The sequence below is a fragment of the Callithrix jacchus genome, chromosome 2 (assembly GCF_049354715.1).
Source record: "Callithrix jacchus isolate 240 chromosome 2, calJac240_pri, whole genome shotgun sequence".
Lineage (NCBI taxonomy): Eukaryota > Metazoa > Chordata > Mammalia > Primates > Cebidae > Callithrix > Callithrix jacchus.
This window is the reverse complement of record NC_133503.1, coordinates 37,303,614-37,329,258: the sequence shown is the minus strand read 5'-3', so window position 1 is coordinate 37,329,258 and position 25,645 is coordinate 37,303,614. Positions and strand designations below refer to the sequence as shown.

The following is a 25,645-nucleotide window of genomic DNA, read 5'->3' as shown; positions in this document are numbered from 1 at the left end:
GATGGAGCCCCAGTAAGGAAGGTAGAACCTGAGCGGGGCTCTCGGAAGCCGACTGAATAGTAGTTCTCCTCCTCCCTGGGTCGCTTGCATGGTGAGATCTCAGAAGAGTAGGTGGCTGGCAGCGTGGAAGGCAGTCACCTTGATGAGGGGAGGTGGAGGGAGCAATGGCAGAGGGGATGGAAGTGAGGAAGGAGATAAACTCACAACAGCAATCTTTAGGGAACCTTTTTTAGGATGGGGATGCCAGCTGGAAAGGATCATGGGTAAGGAGGTTTTCATCTCAAAGACCGCTATCATTACAGCCTGGTGTGTGCTGACAGGAAGGACACAGGAGAGGGGATATCTATAATGAAGACAGGGACGCCCCTGAAGTTGTGACTTGAACCTTGAGGAATGGACATGTGAATTCCCAAGGTGGGGGTGCAGGGTGTGGCATTCAATAGGGCAGGGGCATGGCCCACCTCCATGGGCTGGCACAAGCCACGCAGCCTACAGCCACGGTCACAGTCTCCCTCCCCGGGGAACACCATCCTGGGAGACAGGGACACTCGGAGGGCCCAGAGCACCACAGATGCTATGGGCAAATCCATGGCTTGAAGGCAGAGAAGACAACTTTAGCCTCTTAGATGTCATGGTTTCATAGTGGACTTTATTGGGAAAAGTTAGTGTAAAAAACATTCAAATTCATAAAATTTAAATAGTAAATTATGCCTTGTAGTTAAAGTAATCACTCTAGTAATCACAAATGAGGTAAAGTCTAACTTACTGCCTAAGCAAACACTATTTTATCAGGCTTTTCTGCTGCAAGCCCAAGGCAGCAAACATTCCAATTATTAGAAGTGAGCCTGATGATGAATTTGCATTTGAAGCTGGAAGAAAGGGGAAAAAGGTGTGTTCTGAGTATGGCATCACGACACTCTAGCCTGCAAAAAAGCAACTTTATTAATGTCCTGCAGCAGCATACATTAGTAATTGTAACCATGCATTTAAAATTCTCATTTCATGTCATAAAGAGAGTAATCAGTTTTTTTCATGGTACATTATGTTTTACCAAGTTTGTCCCTCTAAAGACCTTTCTGAGAAGATTCATTCTCCACGGACTGCTTCCTAAGATGCCCAGGTTGCTTACCAAAGGTCATCTTTGGTCATTTAAAAGCAGTCAAGCTGTCTCGACTGCACCCTCTTAACTGAGGTTGAGCCAAAAAATTCCCTTCTCAAACCCTAATGCCGCCACCAAGAGAATGGGCATCAGGGCTTGGTCAGAGCATTACTAACAACTTCATGTGGGATTCTCTTTGGTTATGGAATTCTTTTATTTAAGTGATAAAAAATATATAGCTAAATGCATTCTAAAAGCATTTTTAATCAACTTAAACATAAGTATGTCCTTGGAAAATTCACCACCTGGACTGGTTCACCGTCTGCCCCTTTCCCTGTGGAATCTAACATCAGTGTTGTATTCATCAAATTCATGTGAGTGACGAACAGTGACTTATCTTCAGGAGCACCAAGGGGTGGGGCAGACCTAGATGCTGTCCATGGCTTTGAACTCACTGAGGGCCTGCACTGGGTTCACGTGCTTCTTTTGAGATGCCCGTTTAATCTTGGTTTGTGTCTCATCCTGTTTCTCTCTCTTCACCAAGGGCTTTTTCTCTGGTGCCTTCATCTTCCATGACACAGCAGGAAGGTTGAGGGAAGCCATACCCTGCGACTTTTGGTATTTGGTAGAGGCGACGTAAGATGCCTTCACGGTCTGGACCACGGCATTCATCAAGTTCTTGGCTGCCTGGATCAGGGACATGGCGCTGTCCACCTACGAGACAGATGGGTGGTGAGGAGCACAGGCCTGACCTCTAGCCCATGGACAGAGGTGGGCCGTGTCTGAAGGGGAGCCCCCCTCCTCAGCAAGACCAGGGCCTGGGTGGGTCGCAGAGAACTACACCCTCAATGGCTGCTCTTGTCTAAACAGCCTGGAAGCGCCTGCCCTCGGACCCGTAAGACATTTATGGTGAATGTCCCTGTCTCTAGGGAACGGGGCTCCAGTTGGTTGACCCCAAGCAGATGATTCAATGGGATTAAAAGCCATGGGGGCTTGGTGGACCCTAGTATACTCAGCAAACTACTTCTTTCCCCTGCCCGTGGTGAGAAAGGCCCCAGAACTGTGACCTGGTAAAATGAGAAAGGGAGGATGCTTTCTCAAAAGCCCTTCACCTCAAGCACTCTAACGGGCTTCTGAGAAAGCATCCTGTCTGTGTCTATTCTTAATTCCTCTCTGGGGGAAGAAAAGGAAGGTTTTTTTTTTCTGTTTTGTTTTGTTTTGAGACAGAGTCTTTGTCAAACCAGGCTGGAGCTCAGTGGTACAATCTCGGTTCACTTCGCCTCCTAGGATCAAGCAATTCTTGTGCCTCAGCCTCCTGAGTGGTTGGAACTACAGGCACCTGCCACCAAACCTGGCTAATTTTTGTATTTTTAGTAGAGACGGGGTTTTGCCAGGTTGGCCAGGCTGGTCTCGGACTCCTGACCTCAACGGATCCACCTGCCTTAGCCTCCCGAAGTGCTGCGATTACAGGTGTGAGCCACTGTGCCCGGCCCCAAAGGAAGATTAAAAAAAAATTCTTTGCCAGTGAGTGGCCAGAAAGGGGAGGCAGCCAGCCTTTCAGCCCTTGCAATGATCACAGTTCTACAGGGAGCAGATGGACACACCTTGGCCTCCGGAGACTGGGACGGTACTTGGCGTTTCTGCACAGTGCACTTTCCCAGTGCAGGGCACATGTGCATGTGGACAGGAGGTGACTTTCATTTCTGACAAGGGTCAGCATGCTCCGCTGACCCTCTTTTTTCCCAGCTAATGCTTACCCCAGAGACAACAAGCTCCCCGCCGAGATTCTGCACCTCAGCCTTGACCTTGCTGCAGATGTTGAGCTGGTGGCAGTAGAGGGCGATGCGTTGCAGGTAGGCCAGCAGGTCCTGCTTGCAGGCCGAGTCGGGGCACTGAAGGGAGAGCAGACTTAGCACTGAGCACCCTGGCCTGGCTGAAGCACCCCCCATCCCACGGCTGTTTCTGAAAGGTTCATTGTGGCACTTACATGTTTCCTCTGCTCTTGCTGGAGCAAAATTACCCAAGGCAGTCACAGCCCTTGCCTATACCACATGGCAATGGTTATACAGCCAAGGCCTTCTGAGCCTCCCTTCAACTTCCCTCCTATTATGGCCGGGAAACCACCTCAGCCAAGGATCCCCTTACCCTGCACAGCAGTGTGGAGGCCCACGCCCCTCCGGAGCTAAGTAAACAAGTAACTCTTCTGCTCTGAGGCATTTGCATCATTAATGCCTGATGACAGAAGCCACTCAAGTGTAGGCGGAGGTGGAGGACAAGTGAGTAAAGCAAAGCGAAAAAAAAAAAAGTCAGGGATGGTGAAGTCCTGACTGGTCAAAGAGAAAAGGGTGGCCCCTGCCCAGCTCCTGTCCTGATTTAGGGACTCCTGGATCAGGACTGGCCTAGAAGGCTTTACCCAAAGGGAGAAACACAGAGCAGCTCTCAAATGTTTATAGCAAACATTTTCTTCCAGTGAGGCTGTGGCAAAATGTACCACAGAGAGTGGTATGAACTGAGACCTCGCAGGCCATGCTGGAGATGGGCTGTATTCTGGGCAGTCAGGAAGCACGGCAGAGCCATAGGATTTGCATTTTCAGATGACAGTATTGGCAGCTGAATGCAGAAGGAAGTTGAGAGAGGAAAGAATAGGAAATCAGGAGCGGCCACAGTAGTCCAAGCAAGTGGCTATGAAGATCTGCAAACAGGACAAGACTGGTTTATGTCAAGATACATTTGGCCAATGGAAGCAACATGCCTTATTACCAATTGTGTGTGTGAGTCAAGGATGCATGTCTCACACATCCTGTGGCCTAGATGAGGCTGAGAGTTTAGGTCTTTCAGGGAAAATGGTGAGGGGTTTATTAACTACAGAGAAGAACTGTAATTGAGAAAGAGCTTCTCTTGATCAGGCTTAAAACACTAAAGGAGGATGAATTTAGAAGATGGCAGTTTAGGAACAACTCAGGATTGCAGCTCCCAGTGAAAGCGCAGAGGGTGAGTGGATGCTGCTTTTCCAGACGGATCTTTATTGCCCACAGACCAGGAGATTCCCAGGCGGAGGAGCCCCACAGGTCGCCAGCACGGCTATCTTGGCTGGCGCAGCTATTTTGCCAGCACCCCGGCATGGCAGCTCTCCTTACAAAATACACTGGTCTGGTTGCCTTTTTAAGCTGGCTATTGGAGCTCCAGGAAGGCAGAGTCGCCCATTCATCTAATTAAACGGGACAGAAACAGGGAGCCAGGCCAGGGGATTCCGGGGCAGCGCCGTTGTTTCAGCCGGCGCAGTGGGTCGCCGCACGGGAAATCACACAGATGCGCCTTGTCAGCAGGTGACTGGAACACCTGGGAGAGTCAACTGTTCAACTTTTAAAAAAAAAAAAAGGCTCTGAGGCAGGGAGCCAAGTGATCAGGCTCAGCGGATCCCACCCCCACACACAAAAAAGAAACAAACAGCAATTGGAAACGCCCTGGGTTGAGAGTTTCACAGCAAGCACAGCTGAACCCCAGACGGTCCAGCTCTGTGGGGGAGGGGCGTCCACCATTACCGAGGCATTCCACCCCTATGGAGGTAGTCTGCCATTGCTGAGGCAACCTGCCACTACAGAGAGAGTACGCCATTACAGAGGTGGGCCACCATTGCCAAGGCAGTTCTAACCACACCCATATAAACAGGACTGCAGGGGAGTTCACACTGCAGCAGGGCAGAGCCCACAGCAGCTCAGCAAAGCCTCTGCAGGCAGACAGTGACTAGGCTGCCTCCTTGCTGGGCAGGGCAGCCCTGAAAAAAAAAAGGCAGCAGCACAACGGAAACTCATAAATAAAGCCCTAACTCCCCAGGACAGAGCATCTGGGGGAAAAAAGGGGGGGGGTTATGAGTTCTGCTGCAGCGGACTTAAACGTATCTGTCCAGCAGCTCTGAACAACAGAGCTCACAGCTCAGCACTTGAGATCCTATAAAGGACAGACTGTCTCCTCAAGCAGCTCCCTGACCTCCCTATATCCAAATAGTCACCTCACAAAGGACTGATCAGACTGACATTTGGCGGGCATCATTCTGGGACAAAGATAGCAGAAGAAGAAACTGGCAGCAACCCTTACTGTTCTGCAGCTGCTGCAGGTGATCCCCAAGCAAGCAAGGGCCTGGAATGGACCTCAGTAGTCCTACAGCAGAGGGGCCAGACTGTTAGAAGGAAAAGTAAGAAACAGAAATAACTTCATCATCAACTGGACGTCCACTCAGAGACCCAATCTGAAAATCAGCAACCACAAAGACGACAGGTGGATAAATCCACAAAGATGGGAAGAAACCAGCACAAAAAGGAGGAAAACACCCGAAACCAGAACATCTCTCCTCCTACAAGGGATCACAATTCCTCACCAGCAAGGGAACAAAGCTGGATGAACAATGAGTGTGATGAAATGACAGAATCAGACTTCAGAAGGTGGGTAATGAGAAACTTCTGTGAGTTAAAAGAACATGTTCTAACCCAATGCAAAGAAACTAAGAACCTTGGAAAAAGATTTGATGAAATGCTAACGAGAATGGACAACTTAGAGAGGAATATAAGTGAATTGATGAAGCTGAAAAACACAACACGAGAACTTTGCGAAGCATGCACAAGTTTCAACAGTCGAACTGACCAAGCAGAAGAAAGGATATCAGAGGTCGTGGATCAACTCAATGAAACAAAACGAGAAGGCAAGATTAGAGAAAAAAGCATAAAAAGGAATGAACAAAGTCTCCAAGAAATATGGGCCTATGTGAAAAGACCTAATCTACATTTGATAGGTGTACCTGAATGTGACGAAGAGAATGAATCCAAGCTGGAAAATATTCTTCAGGATATCCAGGAAAATTTCCCCAACCTATCAAGACAGGCCAATATTCAAGTCCAGGAAATACAGAAACCACCACAAAGATATTCCTCAAGAAGAGCAACCCCAAGGCACATAATCATTAGATTCACCAGGATTGAAATGAAGGAGGAAATGGTAAGGGCAGCCAGAAAGAAAGGTCGGGTTACCCACAAAGGGAAGCCCATCAGACTCACAGCAGATCTCTCGACAGAAACCCTACAAGTCAGGAGAGAGTGGGGGCCGATATTCAACATCCTTAAAGAAAATAACTTTCAACCCAAAATTTCATATCCAGCCAAACTAAGCTTTATAAGTGAAAGAAAAATAAAATCCTTTGCCAACAAGCAAGTACTCAGAGATTTTGTCACCACCAGGCCTGCTTTATAAGAGATCCTGAAAGAGGCAATACACATAGAAAGGAACAACCAGTACCAGCCACTCTAAAAACATACCAAATGGTAAAGAGCATCAACTAATAGGCAAAACAGCCAGCTAGCATAAAAATGGCAGTATCAAATTCACACATAACAATATTAACCTAAATGTAAATGGCCTAAATGCTCCAATCAAAAGACACAGACTGGCAAATTGGATAAAAAAACAAAACCCATCAGTGTGCTGTATTCAGGAAACCCATCTCACATGCAAGGATACACAAAGCCTCCAAATAAAGGGATGGAGGAAGATTTACCAAGCAAATGGAGAGCAAAAAAAAAGCAGGAGTTGCAATTCTCGTCTCTGATAAAATAGAATTTAAAGCAACAAAGATCAAAAGAGACAAAGAAGGACATTACATAATGGTAAAAGGATCGATACAACAAGAAGAGCTAATGATCCTAAATATATATGCACCTAATACAGGAGCACCCAGATACATAAGGCAAGTTCTTAATGACTTACAAAGAGACTTAGACTCCCACACAATAATAGTGGGAGACTTTAACACCCCATTGTCAATATTAGACAGATCAACCAGACAGAAAATCAACAAGGATATCCAGGACTTGAACTCAGACTTGGAACAAGCAAACCTAATAGACATTTATAGAACTCTCCATCCCAAATCCACAGAATATACATTCTTCTCAGCACCACATCACACCTTACTCTAAAACTGACCACATAATTGGAAGTAAATCACTCCTCACCAAATACAAAAGGACAGAAATCATAACAAACAGTCTCTCAGACCACAGTGCAATCAAGTTAGAATTCAGAACCACACAGCTTCATGGAAACTGAACAACTGGCTCTTGAATGTTGACTGGATAAACAATGAAATGAAGGCAGAAATAAAGATGTTCTTCGAAACCAATGAGAACGAAGACACAACATACCAGAATCTCTGGGACACATTTAAAGCAGTCTCTAGAGGAAAATATATAGCAATAAGTGCCCACATTAGAAGCAAGGAGAGATCCAAAATTGACACCATATCGTCAAAATTGAAAGAGCCAGAGAAGATCAAAAACCTCAAAACCTAGCAGAAGACAAGAAATAACTAAGATCAGAGCAGAACTGAAGGAGACAGAGAAACAAAAAACCCTTAAAAAAAATCAGTAAATCCAGGAGCTGGTTTTTCAAAAAGATCAACAAAATATAGACAGACCACTAGCCAGATTAATAAAAGAAAAGAGAATAACCAAATAGATGCAATAAAAAATGATAAAGGGGATATCACCACAGATTCCACAGAAATTCAAACCATCATCAGCGATTATTACAAACAACTCTATGCACATAAACTAGTAAACCTGGAAGAAATGGATAAATTCATGGACAATTGCAGCCTCCCAAGCCTAACCCAGGAAGAAGTCAAAACCCTGAATAGACCAATAACAAGGTCTGAAGTTGAGGCAGCAATTAAGAGCCTACCACACAAAAAAAGCCCAGGTTCAGATGGGTTTATAGCCGAATTCTACCAGACACACAAAGAGGAGCTGGTACCATTCCTTCTGAAACTATTCCAAATAATCCAAAAAGAGGGAATCCTTCCCAAATCATTTTATGAGACCAACATCATCCTGATACCAAAACCTGGCAGAGACTCAACAAGAAAAGAAAACTTCAGGCCAATATCCATGATGAACATAGATGCAAAAATCTTCAATAAAATACTGGCAAGCCGATTGCAACAGCACATCAAAAAGCTTATCCACCATGATCAAGTAGGATTCATCCCGGGGATGCAAGGCTGGTTCAACATACGCAAGTCTATAAACATAATTCATCACATAAACAGAACCAAAGACAAAAACCACATGATTATCTCAACTGATGCAGAGAAGGCCTTTGACAAAATTCAACAGCCCTTTATGCTAAAAACCCTCAATAAACTAGGTATTGATGGAACGTATCTCAAAACAATGAAAGCTATTTACGACAAACCAGCAGCCAATATCATACTGAATGGGCAAAAACTGGAAGCATTCCCTTTGAAATCTGGCACTAGACAAGGATGCCCTCTCTCACCACTCCTATTCAATATAGTACTGGAAGTTCTAGCCAGAGCAGTCAGACAAGAAAAAGAAATAGAGTATTCAAATAGGAAAGGAGGAAGCCAAATTGTCTCTATTTGCAGATGACATGATTGTATATCTGGAAGACCCCATCGTCTCAGCCCAAAATCTCCTGAAACTGATAAGCAACTTCAGCAAAGTCTCAGGATACAAAATCAATGTGCAAAAATCACAAGCATCCCTATATACCAGTAACAGACTTAAAGAGAGCCAAATCAAGAATGAACTACCATTCACAATTGCTACAAAGAAAATAAAATACCTAGGAATACAACTAACAAGGAACGTAAAGGACCTCTTCAAGGAGAACTACAAACCACTGCTCAACGAAATAAGAGAGGACACAAACAGATGGAGAAACATTCCACGTTCATGGTTAGGAAGAATCAGTATCGTGAAAATGGCCATACTGCCCAAAGTAATTTATACATTCAACACTATCCCCATCAAGCTACCAATGACCTTCTTAACAGAACTGGAAAAAACTACCTTAAACTTCATATGGAACCAAAAGAGAGCCCGCATAGCCAAGTCAATTCGAAGCAAAAAGAACACAGCAGGAGGCATCACACTACTGGACTTCAAACTATACTACAAGACTACAGTAATCAAAACAGCATGGTACTGGTACCAAAACAGAGATATAGACCAATGGAACAGAACAGAGGCCTTGGAGTCAACACAACATATCTACAATCATACAATCTTTGATAAACCTGACAAAAACAAGCAATGGGGAAAGGATTCCCTGTTTAATAAATGGTGTTGGGAAAACTGGCTAGCTATGTGCAGAAAGCAGAAACTGGACCCCTTCCTGACACCTTACACTAAAATTAACTCCAGATGAATTAAAGACTTAAACATAAGACCTAACACCATAAAAACCCTAGAAGAAAATCTAGGCAAAACCATTCAGGACATAGGAGTAGGCAAGGACTTCATGACCAAAACACCAAAAGCATTGGCAACAGAAGCCAAAATAGACAAATGGGACCTAATCAAACTCCTCAGCTTCTGTACGGCAAAAGAAACAGTCATTAGAGTGAATTGGCAACCAACAGAATGGGAAAACATTTTTGCAGTTTACCCATCTGACAAAGGGCTGATATCCAGAATTTACAAAGAACTCAAACAGATTTACAAGAACAAAACAAGCCCATTTAAAAGTGGGCAAAGGATATGAACAGACACTTTACAAAAGAAGACATACATGAGGCCAACAAACATGAAAAAATGCTCATCGTCACTGGTCATTAGAGAGATGCAAATCAAAAGTACATTGAGATACCATCTCACGCCAGTTAGAATGGCGATCATTAAAAAATCTGGAGACAACAGATGCTGGAGAGGATGTGGAGAAATAGGAACACTTTTACACTGCTGGTGGGAGTGTAAATTAGTTCAACCATTGTGGAAGACAGTGTGGTGATTCCTCAAGGACCTAGAAATAGAAATTCCATTTGACCCAGCAATCCCATTACTGGGTATATATCCAAAGGATTATAAATCATTCTACTATAAGGACATATGCACACAAATGTTCATTGCAGCACTGTTTACAATAGCAAAGACCTGGAACCAACCCAAATGCCCATCGGTGACAGACTGGACAGGGAAAATGTGGCCCATATACACTATGGAATACTATGCAGCCATCAAAAACGATGAGCTCATGTCCTTTGTAGGGACATGGATGAACCTGGAGACCATCACTCAGCAAACTGACACAAGAACAGAAAATGATATAGGCACATGTTCTCACTCATAGGTGGGTGTTGAACAATGAGAACACATGGACACAGGGAGGGGAGCACTACACACTAGGGTCTGTTGGGGGGAATAGGGGAGGGACAGTGGGGGGTGGGGAGTTGGGGAGAGATGGCACGGGGAGAAATGCCAGCTATAGGTGAAGGGGAGGAAGGCAGCAAATCACACTGCCACATGTGTACCTATGGAACTATCTTACATGTTCTTCACATATACCTCAAAACCTAAAATGCAATTAAAAAAAAAGGGAAAAATAATAATTTAAAATACATCATAATATATGAAATAAGCCATAAATTTATAAATATATTTTAATGTATAATCAATAAATGATTCATATTAAAAAAAAAACAAACCACCAAAGGAAATGTACTATATGATTTCCAGGTGGTAGGAACCATATTTTTGTACCTATCAGTGTGAGGGAATAGGAGGATGAAGGCTGGGTTACTGAAAACCACAGTGCTGAGGATGAAGAAACCTGTCCCCATCACTTCCAGCTGCTCTTGGCCCCTGTCCAGAGGGGAAGAGATAGAGCTGACACATAATGGACAGTAGCAGAAGTTATTTTTGGCTACCAAGTGATGGAAGATTCCAGGACATAGAAATCTACTCTAGAGAATCCTTACAAACTATGCTGGGAATGATAACCATTTTTAGAGATGAGTGGCAAAAGTGCTGGGGCCCATTAAACTTACCCCGAATGGACCAGGCTGGGCTGCCTGAGCCCCAGGTAGAGCTTAGAGACCCACCTGGCAGGCCTGTCACTTACGTGGTCTGCAATGGTGCGGCCAAGCTTGTCCATCCTGGATCCTGCCTCAGCAATTTTCTTGGCAGCACTGATGACATCTGATGTATTTTTGAGTGGTCCTTTACCTCTGAGAAGAGAGAACAAGGATCATTGTCTATGAAGCCCCTCACAGTTGGAGATGAGTAGAAAACAGATGATGTCCACAAAGCCCCATGGCCTGGGCTGCCTGTGTGAAACGCAGGTGACCTGTGGGGAATAAAGCTGCCTGTGTGCAGCCTGTGGGGGCCAGAGGCTGCTTACCGGGTAAAGTCAGTCATCTCCATCATAATCATGCACATCTGCTTGGCCAGCACAATGATGTCATTGCCACTGTCATCCCATTTGGACACTTCAGCATCCAGCTTGCTCTTTTCTTCCTGGAAGCTGGCCACCTGTTCTGCAATCTTCGCTTTCTGCTCCTGGGGAAGCTGAGCCATGATCGCCTGTGATCAGAAGCACAAAGAGCTCTTACATAAAGAGAATATAAAGTTCTCAGAGTGCATTAGCCAAGAAAATTTCCAACAGGCAATCTATGACATAGGTAGGATAATGCTTTAATAGGTTTCATTTTACCTGAAGGGCTATTTCTTCTCATTTTTTGCAGAAACTTATGGCAGCCTGAATTTCTGACCCACTTTTGAGCATAAGTTTTAGTATGGAAGGAAAGAGTGTGAGGTGTGAGGGGTGGAAGGCTAATCTGGAAGCTTTGGAATCATACCTGTGCAGGGATGGAATCTGCTTAATTCTTTAATATAAGACAAAACGTGAGAGAAGAGACTGATAAGTGTGGAGCCCTTTCCATGGTGAGCTCTGATGGACATTTCCAACTATTCAAGGTGAGCTAAAAGGGGCTTTAGAACGTATATCTGAGGAAAGAGGGCTGAGGAACATATATCTGAGCGACCTGCTGGCACTCAGACCATATTCAAGCAGCACCTGAAGGCCTGCTGCCCACCTCCAGCCCACAGACCTGCAGCTGGAGCTCCTCCCCATCAGCTTCCCAAAGTGCTCATGGCTGAGCAGGACATAAGGCAGGCATGTGCTTGCTGTTCACAACAGGTTTCCAAGGAGTGAAATAAAAGACTCCTTAGAAATATTTCTTGGCATCTTCCCAAAAACATAAATGCTATTGATTAAAGAGTTAATGATGCAAATAAATGCAATGGCTCTGACTGGCTGCCTTGAATGTACCACTGTTATTTTTTAAACCCATTAATAATTAAATAGTTCATACTCATGGTATCATTGAGATGGGCAAAGGCAGCAATCTTTTTCAAATTTCACCATCCTTTCAACACTCATGGCACTGAGTAACTCTTAGCCCTTTCCTGACCCAGGGCTCTGCAGAGGAGGGCCAGGACCTGCTCTGCCTCTAGCTGAGGAGGCTATTTTGTTGAAACCTACAAGTGACTATCAAGTACCACAACTTAGTTTAACTTCAGTTCTACTGCCAGAGAAAGAGTGAAATTGTGTTTAAATACTGAGAGTGTTTTCCTGGAAACAAGAAAAGGGACAGGGAAGTTCGGCAGTGCAAGCTGAACAGCCCCATAGAGCGCTGCCTTACCCGGGCACTCTGGCCAGCTATCAGCTGATCGTCTTCTGTCTGGACACTCGTCCTACTTCTGACATCGAAATCTTCCGTCTCAAAGTCAGAGTCATCCAACTCCTCAGGGGTCTGCCACCAAGACAGAGATCATAAGTGAGACACATCTCTGGGCCACCAGCCTGCAGCCATCCTGAATCTCTTTGGCCAGGTGCATGGAGCCCAGAATTCTGAATTTTAATATATAGTGTTCTGAACAGTATGGTGAATGAAGTTAAAATCATGCAGTATTTGTCTTGGGCCTCTGCTTCACTGGTGCACATGCTGGGCTGCCTGGCTCACAGCAGGCCTGGGCACCACACGAGCATTTTCCCAAGAGCCTGGGCTGGTTTTCTGTGTGTGGGGCCCATTTGCCATCACTAATTCAACTCATTATTTCTGTTTTTGTCGTTGTTAATTTTTATTAACTCACTATTTCTTTGTAAGACATAAGGTTTTTTTTTTTTAACTTTGAGATACAGTCTCACTCTGTCACACAGGCTGGCATGCAGTGGCCTCATCTTGAAATTACTGCAACCTCCGCCTCCTGGGTTCCAGAGATTCTCGTGCCTCAGCTTCCCAAGTAGCTGGGATTACAGGCATGCACCACCACCACCAGCTAATTTTTGTATTTTTATTAGAGACGGGGGTTTCACCATGTTGACCAGGCTTGTCCTGAACTCCAGACCTCAGGTGATCCGCCCACCCCAGCTTCAGAGCCATCGTGCCCGGTGACAAGGTTTTTACTTCCTAATTTACTTCCCCAACACCTGCATTTTAAGACAAAGATGAGAACTGTCCTGGGTAGAAAAGGTACTGACTTAAAAATAGAGGTGTTTAGTATAGCATTAAGCAGGTTTCCATAACTTTCCTACTTTATGCAAAAAGAAAATTAAATTAATTAATACTAGGCCTTCTGTTAGGGTACCAAGGCTGCTTGGAGGAGTAAAAATAGGCAATGTATTTTAAAGTATTCTTTTACTTTCATCAAAAGAAACAAGGGGAGAATATGGCAGGTAAGGGCTGGGTAAATACCTAAGGGAGTGATCACTGGTCCTAGCTCGTTAATTACAAAATAAAATTCTTACTTTGTACAAACTACCAGCCTCTCTTGATTAGCTACTGACTTGAAACACAATGTTGTCCTCTGGCAGTTATCAGTAAGGGGGCAGCAGGCACAACAGCTGGGGTTGGCATTCAGCCCAGCTGGCTGGCCTGTGACAGGAGGGCAGTGAGGCGAGTCCCTCATCTGCACCAGGACCTAGTCCAAACCCAGCCCAAGGACTTGCTGTGAGGTTCAAACAAGAAGACACGCGAAAAGCACTCTGGAGCTACCAAGAGCATGTTGCGCAAAGGCTGGGCCTGTCCCTTGATGAGATGAGGTGAGAACAGTGGACGGTCACAGAGGGAACTAGAGAGCACATCAGCAGGAGGAGGTCCTGAAGGCCCGTGGACTTGGTGGCACAAAACACAATGCCAGCACTGACAGTTTTAACGCTGCCATCACACATGCCTTCAGGATTGGTATGTGATCAATCTGTTAAGCAGCTTTTTGAAGGAGCACCTCCTGACATCTTTGCCTCCCCAGCACCCCACTGCGGACCAAAGAACCTTTGTTGCAAAGAAAACCAAGTCACTCTCATTCATTATCTCTGTGCCAAGCACTGTTCTGGGCCCTCGAGATACAAAGTGACAGACAAAAATTCCTCTCACGCATATTTTAATGGAGGAAATGACAACAAAGTAAGCAAATGAATTAATTATATGACACATTAAAAGTGACCAGTGCTATAAAGAAACCAGTGATGGATAACGAGGGATTTTAATTCCATACGGGTATTTGCAAAAGTCTCACGAGAAGGTGTTCTCGGGGTGGGGGGGGTGGGTGGCAGCATGGAGGCTGCAGGGGAGGGTGATGACCCAGGGAACTCTGTGAATAGCAAGGAAGCCACAGAAGGGGGGCTTAGCTCACTGCCTCCATGTCACCGGCGTGCCTGGAACTGCAGAAGTACAAGGGGAGATGAGCAGGAGATGAGATTGGAGAGGTGCTGGGTTCCTAGAAGGCTTTGTAGGCCAGTGTAAGAAGTGAGTGATGCAGAGGCCTGTGGAGAGGCTGGCACAGAGAATAACATGATCCAACTGAAGCTTAGAGAAATCGCTCTGGCTGCCCTGTGGCTCATGGGATTGCAGGCAACCAGGATGGGAACAGGGAACTGCCTGAGTGGCACCTGCATGAACCCAGGTGAGAGGTGCTGGTGGCTTGGACGAAGGTGGGAGCATGTTTAGGTTCTCTACTTTGAAGGGAGAGCCAAAAGAATTCACAGATAAAGCAGATGTGAGGTATCGGACAAAAGGGAAATCAAAAAAGATCCAAGGTCAGGGCCTGAGCAAGGGAAGCCAGAGTTGCTATCAAGTTATGTGCTGCCTGGGTGCAGCGAGGGGGAGGCCAGGTGCGCAGGCAAGTGTGGAACTTAGGAGAGTCAGCCTCTAGACAGGACTCTGAAGAGGTCAAGGACTTCCCAGCAGGCCACGCCAATGTTTCACAGGCTGAACAGATGGAAGAAACCAGCCAACGAGACTGACAAGAAGTTTGGGTCAAGAGATTTTTTTTTCCCCCTGAAAAATGGGAGAAATCATCTTAGGCTTGGGGAAAGGTACAGGAAGCAAGGAGTGAAGAAGCACCCCACTACAAGGGATGGCCTTGGCCAGAAGCACCGACAGGGATGCTCACGGTCCTAGGAGGAAGGCAGAGCACACGGGCATGGATACAGCAAGGTAGACGCCTTAACTGTCTCAATATCCTCAATGAAATCGGCAAGAGGCCAAATAGGACGGGGGCATAGGTGTTGGGTGGGTGGGCACCTGTTGCGGGCAGCAAGGGCCCACAAATGGCCATGGCTCCTGCGGCTCCGTCGCAGCATCTGCACTCTGCTCATAGAGCAGGATCTTGCTAGAACTGCAGCTGCTAAGGCAAGTGTAAGGAAACAGCAGGGCAGAGGAGTGAGTATATTCAACTATGGACTCAAAGCTTAAAAAAAGGACACAACCAAGGACAGGGGCTGAGTGAGTGACATGGGGAGGACAACCTGACTGAAGACCACAGTGGACTGGGAGTTGCAGTGTAAGCTTAACAATAAAACTGGGCGCCTGGGGATGACAAAGACAATGGCAGGCAGTGACGAAAACTAAGGTACGGCCACGGTCATGAGGCTGAGGTGGAAGAGGACAAGATATCAAGAAACTGAGAGGCCCAGGGGCTGGAAGGATGATTCTTGAATGAAGACAGGAAAGTGTCAGAGAGCAGGACGGTAAGCCAGGAGCTCAACCAGATGCTGCAAAGGCCCCTTTCTCCTCTGCCTGTGCTACAGGCCCTCCAGGTGCACTGGCGATGGGGAAAGGGACTCAGCACTTGGCCATGAGCCTGGGAGCATCACCTGGGGCTGCCACAGCCGTTAATCCTCCCCCAGCACGCCTGGGTTCCAACATCCCCCTCCCAGGAGAGGGGCACTCATGGAAAATAACTTGAATCTGCATACGAAAATACTTCCTTCTCTGATACTAGTTTGAGAGCCATTATTTTCTATAATTTCCTGCCTACCTCAAACTGAAGCCTCATGTTGTAGAGACCGTTTATCCTAAATTAAATCGTCAGCTCAGGCTAGCTCCCCTTCTTGGTCCAAGTTTGGGCAATAACTTGCAACTAAGTCATTTTAGACAACATAATTAAATATATCTCATTCTAACAGCTTTTAGATTCATGGTTTTAATATACTGCCATGGCATCTGCCGAGTTCTAGAATGACGCATTGCTCAAGTTTAGCAAATGATAAGAAAGAAGCTGTTAAGACGTCTGAAATGCAGTTACTCACCCTTATCATCAGCACTGCTTTCCTGATGTCCCGGATGCCATCATATACCAGGCGGGAGGCATCGATAAACTCATTCTCATCCATGGGCTGGGCAGGGTCCGTGCTGAGGGCTTCCACGGCCGCTTCTACTTGCTCAGTAAAACGTGGCATGACTATGGAGAAAGAGGCACAGCAGGTGCCTTGGTCAGCAGGCAGCAGCATTCCCTGGCCCTCCCTGAATCACTCAGCCAGACAGAAAGAGGTGAGGCTTACGATGAAGAGCCTCTGCTTCTACCTATATAAAGGGTATTTATGGTTGAAATATATTAAATGCAGTATTTCACAATGACTCAAACCATCTTTTTCTCTGCAAAAGAGGGATTGGATGATGAGAACTTGAAGTGAGACTAACTTGAGGCCTTAAGAATGGGACCTACCTTAAATTTAGTATTTATTCACTAGTAGGAGACTTAACTCAGAAACTCATCTTAAATAGTGTGTTTGGAATTAGTCTCATGATTACTCATGGGACACCCATGAAGAAAATTTGCTTGTGAGGCCTGAATTTGGCTATGACCAGCTTCTTAGGAGCCTGATGTACCATGAGATCAAATCCTGAGTTCCCACCTCCTTCTTCCTCACCACAGGGCCTGGGCCAATGGGATGGCCCGCCCCACTAAGGCTGCAGTGTGTGCGAGTGCTGGAAAGCAAGAGTTCTCGTACCTGTGTTAGAGAGCAGCTTAGTGGCTTCCAGAACCTTCTCTGTGTAGACTCCTGGCTCATAGTTGTCCATCTCTGAGGTGACCACGTGAATGACCCGGGCTGCCCGGCCTCGAATTGCACCAGCTGTGCGGTCCAGGCCATCCACATCCTTCTCTTGGAGAGCAATGACACATTTGTTCACATCTTCCAAAATGTGATTCTCTGGAGAACAAGCAAAAAGCTGAATGGGGAGGGGGGCTTCTACAAGAAATGACAATTGTAAGCTGGCATCTATCATTTACTGAGTGTTTACTTGGTGCCAGCCAAGTAAATATACTGTGCTGATAGCCTTACGCTTTACATATATTTCACTGGAGAGACCAGTGACTAGTGACAGAAAGTAAACCTGTTATCAACTCCCAAGAATAACAATCTTCATTCCATATTTTGTTGTTTTTTTTTTAAAAAAGGAGACATGCCCATCTCTGAAGCACAGATGTTCTGTACGCCAGGCAGAAAACTATCATAGAAGCATCAGTATCTTCTCTTCCTCTAGCTTCACTGACCCTATGTCCCAAATAAAGGAAAGCTAAATTAGAACAAAAGTCCACTGTCTTCTCTCCCTCTCCTTCCAGGAGATGCTGATGATATTCAGACAATCTACCAAGAAGCCAGCACAGCCTTGGGACAGGAGAAGGTACTGGTAAGCAGGCTGAAGCCTCCTCTAGAGGACCCCGAGGTGTGAGGTGAACTATTTAATAACCCTCTTCATGGTGCACAGATGGGCTTGTGATATTTGCAGGGTGCCTACAGGTGAAGAAAACCCTTGAATCCTATGAAGCTGACAGGTGACTCCTAACAGTCATATAGCTGAATTTGGGCAACAAATGAAAACTATTTTTCCTCAAAGCAAAAAGCCTGACACTGTAATTTTTAGAAATCCCCCAACAAACAGTTTGCTCAAACTCATCTGTAATAACAACGTGGAAGCAACCATAATGTCCAAAAGAAGAGTTAATAAGTGAATTATGGGAACATGCAGCCATTAAAGTGGATGACGCAGATCTGGAGGTCGAGGCAGGAGAATTGCTTGAACCGGGGAGGCAGAAGTTGCAGTGAGCCAAGATTGCGCCACTGTACTCCAGCTGGGCAACTGAGTGAGACTCCTCTCAGAAACAAAAACAAAACAATAAAAAAAATACCTTTACCAGGGAAGGCCAGGAAATGGTAAGAATTCTTCTTAGAGAAGGGAAAACTAGATTACTGCAATATAGTTAAGACCATATTTTGGTCTCTATTAATTACAAATTATGAGACTTGCCAGAGTTTATACCACTGAACTACTGAAAGAGTAAACATATTAAACTTCTAATAAAGACAAATTTTAAGAGGGACATTTAAACCAATTACAAGGATAAATAGATTTGGAGCCCATCAGAAGCATTAAAAATATATATATAAACTCTAAATAATAATTTGAATTAAACAAACATACTGAGCATGCCGACCATACAAGGGCTTGGGTTAAAAACTGCTGCTTTTACTGGCTCTAACCCAACACCATTAAGATGAAACTTGCATTGGAAAGGAAAAGAAAGGAATAAAATGGAAAGAAAGTATGTTGGTAACACAACTAAGAACCAATGTTTTCTCATGTCATTGATTTTAAAATTCATCCCTGTTTCAGAATCAATGAAGTCTGGCATTCCTTTCCATTCACTAAACAAAGTGGCCCATACTTCCACCAAGGATTTCATACTTCCACCAAGGATTTTTAAATCTTCGTCTAGATACCTCTTTTTTTTTTTTTTTTTTTTTAATTCATTTAGACTTTCTTGAATTCATCCTGGCATTCTTCTAGATGAACCTAAAGGGTATGCCGTATTTTAGAATAATATATCCCACTTCAGGAAGCTGATTAGCATTCTCCACCCTCAAGAAACACTTGTCTCTAGAAAAGCCCCAGCCTCACTGAGGCTACCATACCCACGACAGAGCACCCAGTCTGCTATCCACAACTAAACTGGATGGGGGTAGGTACGAGTCCACTGGTCAATGGAGGGGACAGGCTGTGCCCACATTAACTGAAACCATGCATCACTTTAGCTGAGGAAACAGCATACGTCCATATGAATAGACACCCCAATCTGTACCCATCAACTGTTCACAATACATGATTTATAGGTGTGCTTCTAACAGAAAAAAATTCATACACATTTAACAGTCCCCACAAAATAGGCACAACTATATGTAAGTGAACACAAAAGGAATTACATTATGAACAATATTGTATCTTTTTCACTGGAAAACTTTCTAGGTCTGGCCCTGCAGATCTACTTCATCCATTTTAATGGCTGCACAGTACCCTACTGAATAGATGGGGGGGGCTGTAATTCACTTATTCAGTCTTTTGTTAGACATTCTAATTGAAGAAAACATCCTTATTCAGGTATTTTGGCAAACATCTGTGACTAGCATGAGATCGCTGAGTTAAAAGGCATATGTGTTTAAAGTAGAAGTATGGTACCTAATTGCCCTCCAGGAACCATACCAACTGGCATTCTCCATAAAAGATGTCAGAACTTAAGCCTACAATGTGTGGCAGTAGAGCCTCTTCTTTGTACCCTCTGCCCTGGGTATCTGTATAGGGTGCAGCCTATGTAGGGCTGCTGCACACAAAGAAAATGAAAACAATGCTTCATGCTTTATGTAGAGGATTTACCCAGTGACCTGGGCTATTCTGAGGGCTTCACATGTAAACTCTCTATACAGTGGGCTTAGAAAAAAACACCATTAATCTAACTTCTAACTTGTCACTTCCTCCTGCTATTAAACACAAAACCAAAATTTAGGTACAATAATCTATTTAATGGCCTCTCAATCAGACCAGATTCTTTGGACACACTGATACTTAATGAAGGCGAGTATAAATTACCACTCCAAAGTGTTGCTCCAAAGCATTTAATGCAATATATTGTTTCTAAGAATATTTAGTCAAAACATTTAATAAACAAAATTAGAACTTCTCTAAGCAACCACCTGCACCTTCAAAAAAAAGAGAGCCAAAACTGCAACATGTAAGCAGAGTGAGGGAATGGAAATCAATAACATTTCCATGGAAAACGTTTATCAAACACAATCCAAATAAAATTCAAAGAGTCTTTATCACTTTGATAAATTTCAAACCACTCTCCTGAAGGGATTGGTCAATATATATTCTTGGTTTGCTGAATGCTAGCATCTTAAGCCATCTTCGATCTTTTCAAGGCAGTATTTGGATAGAACAGCTTGGGGAGGAAGAGACCCTATCCCTCCCCTCCCTGGAGGTATCATGCATATTCCTCTCTTTATATGCAGGTGCTACTGTCTCATATTAGACATACAATGACTGAAGTTCCCCCTGCCCTACAGTCTCATCAAATGCTGGCATAAGGGTCTTGTTGGCTGCACCTAGTTATATACAAGATGACCATTACTTTTTGAGAAACAAATCAGAACATGACTTTTAAGTATGAGGGAATTTCTGGAACCAATGGGACAGAATATCTAGAACAATGGAGCAGAAGCCCTACTCCAAAAACGATTTCCTCTCGGACAGGTTCTCAGTGACTGGGCAAGGCTATACCCAATATCCAGGCCCCATGGAGTGTAAGAGAATTTGATAGTGGAAAATCACAAATGCAAATATTCTGTAAGACCTCACACTATACCAAAGGGCCTCAAGCCCCAGGAAACAGCAGAAAACAACCACTCCAAGAAGTCAGGGTGCATCCCTGCTTTTGATTTAGTAAAAGCTATGAAGCCCACCTACCTCAAGCTAGATCCTGTGCTGGGCACTTGCTAGACAGCCCCCTACTCAACAACAAGCCCATCTCACTATGGGTCCACCAAAGTACCACTGTGCTTTAGGGCCAGGGGACACTGGCAAATGGGGCAGGGTCAGGTCAGGCCAAGATGTGGCTTCCCATCTAAATACTGCCTGTGACTGCTGCAGATGACACCTGTCTAGGCTGTGTGTCAGGTGAGATGGCAGGCTATCTCTCGTCCTCTGATGTAAAGAGTGCCAAAGCTAATGTGGTAGCTCGTATCTGTAATCCCAGAACTGAGAGGCTGAGGCAGGTGGATCACCTGACCAACAGCCTGGCCAACATGGTGAAACCCTGTCTCTACCACAACTACAAATACAAAAAATTAGGCGGGCATGGTGATGCGCACCTGTAATCCCAGCTACTCGGGAGGCTGAGGCAGGAGAACTGCCTGAACCCAGGAGGCGGAAGTTGCAGTGAGCCGAGATTGCACCATTACACTCCAGTCTGGGTGAGAAGAGCAAAACTCTATCTCAAAACAAAACATGCTAAACCTACCATGGGTAAGGTATGTATTTAAGAGTATAAAGAAGTCTGAATGCTGAAAATTAACTGGTCATTCCAGTAGAAACCTCCACAGGCACCTGCTTGTCTCTATTCTTTATTCTCCCGATAAAAGCTTATTATATAAATGAGAAGAACTGTAAAGAATGGCCTTGCCCTATTAATGATTTAATGACTTAACATTCCTAAGCAGGTCTGTGACAGAACATTAGAAAAACACACCAGGTAGAGTTCTAAAATTCAGATGCTTTGAAAACACCACCACCTTTGACTGAAAGAATTGTTCCATGATTTTATTTGCTAAATGGAAACTGTCTAAACTCCTTTCCATCAAATCAATCTCCTCATACTCTCATACTTTTGCATAAAAACTCAACACACTCACCAGACAACAGTGTATCTGTTAAAGGAATCTGATTTCTCTTTACCATCCTTTTATGTCATGTGCCCTAAAGATACTGCCTGGAATCCACTAAATGCTGCTGCAGAATCCCTGTTTTTACTGATTTGATGAATGGTGCATGAGGGACATTTGATGCTGTTACATTTTATTTTGCTCTAAAGAGGACTGAAAATCCCTCGAGACCAAGCCTGAGACATACCCAACCTAATCTCAAAAAAGTAACTTTAAGAATGTAGTATTTATCCAGAGGGGGGCTTTGCATTTAGATTTCAGAATTTGGTGTTTGCTTATAAGTGTGCTGTGAAGGTGGAATGTTTTTCTCTAAACTGATGAGAAAGAATAATTCAGTACTTCACTGGGAAAAACAACAGAAGGCCAAGATTTCCCAAAAAAGCCATTGCTGCATTTTTGGCACCTGCAAAGATGTGCTTGCAAATGAGTTTTTTGTTTTAAAGTACCAACACCTGCAATTTGGCAGTGCTGCAACAACATGGTTTACCCCCAACCTTTTGCAGTTTACAGATTGCCTGCTCCCCAGTTTCTCAAGTAAAGCCAAGACTACCCATCCTAAGGAAAGAGTGCGAAGACAGGGAGGCATTGGTATGCAGAACACACAGTCACCCTTATATAGGTCACTGCTGGAGGACTGTGCTGTGCATATACTTAAGCCCTGCTTCTGTTTCAAGCCCCATTGCCACGTTCTAGCCTGTGGTTCCCTGGGGTGACAGGTAGTTTCAGCCCTACAAAAACTTAGCCCCTGATTCTGCTTCTGCCTATAGCCACTGGCCTCAGGAAGTCTGGCACTTTCAGAGAGCAAGCTGTGCAGCCAAGGGCAACAGAGGCCCTGTTAAATGGAGAATGCATTTATAGTTATTCAACTCTAAGAAGACAGGATTGAAATTTATCTCTGTGTGATAAACACTGAATTGCATTTGACAGACATTTTCTATATGAATGCAATTTACTATGTCATTACCAGTTTATGTTTATATAATGAAATCAACTGTTTTTGTGAGGTGAATTACCCAGATTTATTTTTTCCAAGTTCATAATTAAATGGCACTTAAATATTTCCTCTCTGTTTTCTATCTATGCATCATGCAGACAGAGAGTCTTTGGAAAAGTAGGCACATAAACTATGACTATGATCATTCCTGAGAGACAGAAAAGAGGCATTCTAACAAGGGAAGAAATTATTTTAAGAAAGAAACTAAAGGTGATGGTGTTGAGAATCCCTTCTCCTCCTAAGTTTCATAGGCTCATAACAAATAACCACTTTCTCCACCAAGACACAGGTCAATGTTCTTTGTAAACACAATGGCAGCAAGAGAGATGGATGGTCATGGTGCTCTACAGGTCCCAGCTGGAGGACCTCACTCTATACCAGCAGGGAAAAACCTTTGATAGCCAGGTTTCTAATTCATGCTCTTAGGATCAAGACCAGTCCTAAGGAAACATCTTCAACCCCAGCTACTTTCCAGTAGCTGAGAAGCTATCACTTGAAAACCATGTAGCTGATGGCTTTTTTAACATTAAAATGAAAACCAGCACAATATTATTGTTAGAATAATTTACTTGCCAAGACGTAGGAGTGTTTGCCCATTAATATAACTTAGCAAAAGTAATTATGCACATCTTCACATGCTTCTCTGGGGAACCAGCTTATTACCTGAGACAGCCAAGAAGTCATCAATGGAAGTTATGTCATCGACAGCATCTGTGAGAACACGGACTTGTTTTTCCCATTGTTCTTTAAAAAGATCCATGTTCTCTTGGGCCAGTTTACTCTGTGGTTTTGCTGCTAAAGCCAATGCAGCGTTGATAACCTGCAAAATATGTTAAACTTCACTGTTTACTCTTTTTCAGTGTCAAGGCTTTGTCTTACACGCATTTCACTAGGAGACATCACACCACATGCTCTACCCTGTCACAAAGATGAAGCGGAAGAGCATTAAACAATGGGTTTTATATGGTGAAGTTGAAGTAATACATATTTTATTTGCAAACGGTGGACAATGATAAAAATTAACTGTAATAACGTCATTCGTGGTGGCAAATCTACCACTTTCAGTGACACTAAGTTCTAGGCTTTTTTTCTTCTCATATAGACACATAAACACACAATTAGAAGTATATGCTACATAAAATGAACTATCCTGACTCTTATTTTAAATAATTCTCTATATCATGAAATATGTTTAAATCACTACCTTTATTGTTCTATGTTATGGATGCACTGTTATTCTCCTACTGTCGGATATGTGGGTTGTTCTGGTTACCCACCACTACAAATAATCTTGTGATGAAAATTTGGCATTTCAGGTTCTTGATACATTATCAAAATGTATTCATGAAAAATATACTGGATCCAAGTATAAGTATTTTTTCATTTTCTTTTTAATGGAGGCATATTTGACAAAAAGCTGCACAAAAAATGTATACTCTATTAAGGTTTTAAACTAATTTTAAAGCCTGGATAACACAGTGAGACCCCATCTCTACTAACAATAAAGAAAATGAGCTGGGCATGGTGGCGCACACCTGTATTCCCAGTTACTTGAGAGGCCAAGGTGGGAGCACTGCTTGGGCCCAGGAGGTCAAGGCTGCAGTGAACTGTGATCACACCACTGCACTCCAGCTTGGGCAACACAGTAAGACTCCATCTCAAAAAAGACAAACAAGCTGGGCATTGTGGCTCAAGCTTGTAATCCCAGCACTTTGGGAGGAGAAGGCAGGAGGATTGCTTAAGCCCAGGAGTTCGAGACCAGCCTGGACAAACATTAAGAAGACACTGTCTCAAAAAAAAAAAAAAAAAAAAAAGGGACAAAAACAGCTTTATTGAAACAGAATTCACATATCATACAATACACCCATTTAAAGAATACAATTTCACCGATTTTTTAAAATATATATTTGTAATTGTGCAACATTCACCACATTGTTTTAGAACATTTTCTTCACTACAAAAAGAAACCCCATCCATATCCATTAGCAGCCATTTCCTACAATTCTCTTTACCACTTCCCCCTCCTTTTTTTTGCAACCACTAATTTATTTTCTATCTCTATAAATTGACTATTCTGAACATATCAGATAAATGGAATCATGTAACATGTGGACTTTTATAACTAGCTTTTTTTCACTTAATACTGTGTGTGTGTGTGTGTGTGTGTGTGTGTGTGTGTTGTTGTTGTTTTCTTTTTGAGACTAAGTTTTGCTCTGTCGCCCAGGCTGGAGTGCAGTGGCGCAATCTCGGCTCATGCAACCTCCACCTCTCAGGCTCAAGCCATTCTTGTGCCTCAGCCTCCCAAGTAGCTGGGATTTACAGGTATGCACCACCACCAGGTTCATTTTTGTATTTTTAGTAGAGACGGGTTTTCACCATGTTGGCCACACTGGTCTCAAACTCCTGAACACCTCCCAAAGTGCTGGGATTACAGAGTGAGCCACGGCTCCCAGCCTAACATAATGTTTTAAAAGTTCATTCATGTGTAGCATGTACTAGTACTTTCTTTTTGTTGATGAATAACATTCTGTTCTACGGATATGCCACATTTTATTTAGCCATTCATCAGTTAATGGACATTTGAATTATTGCCACTCTTTGGCTGTTATGAATAATGTTGCTATGAATGCTCAAACACATGCTTCTGTGTTTTTACTTCTTTGGGAATGGAGCAGAACTGATGGAACATACAGTAAACTTTGTGT

The 25,645-nt window shown here is 43.9% G+C and overlaps 1 protein-coding gene across 9 annotated transcripts in view; it reads right to left on the bottom strand.

The window, feature by feature from the left end:
- Nucleotides 1-629: 629 nt before the first annotated feature.
- CTNNA1 (catenin alpha 1) overlaps nucleotides 630-25,645 on the bottom strand; it is a 251,454-nt gene continuing 226,438 nt past the window's right edge. For all 9 annotated transcript variants that reach the window (XM_054252519.2, XM_054252518.2, XM_008985629.6 and 6 more), the window contains 8 exons: nucleotides 23,604-23,760; nucleotides 17,183-17,383; nucleotides 16,481-16,632; nucleotides 12,594-12,704; nucleotides 11,291-11,472; nucleotides 11,012-11,117; nucleotides 2,857-2,991; nucleotides 630-1,813 (listed from right to left, as the gene is read on the bottom strand). In XM_054252519.2, coding sequence (XP_054108494.1) covers nucleotides 1,526-1,813; nucleotides 2,857-2,991; nucleotides 11,012-11,117; nucleotides 11,291-11,472; nucleotides 12,594-12,704; nucleotides 16,481-16,632; nucleotides 17,183-17,383; nucleotides 23,604-23,760 — 1,332 coding nt within the window. In that variant the 3' untranslated portion in view covers nucleotides 630-1,525. The remainder of the gene's footprint in view (nucleotides 1,814-2,856; nucleotides 2,992-11,011; nucleotides 11,118-11,290; nucleotides 11,473-12,593; nucleotides 12,705-16,480; nucleotides 16,633-17,182; nucleotides 17,384-23,603; nucleotides 23,761-25,645) is intronic.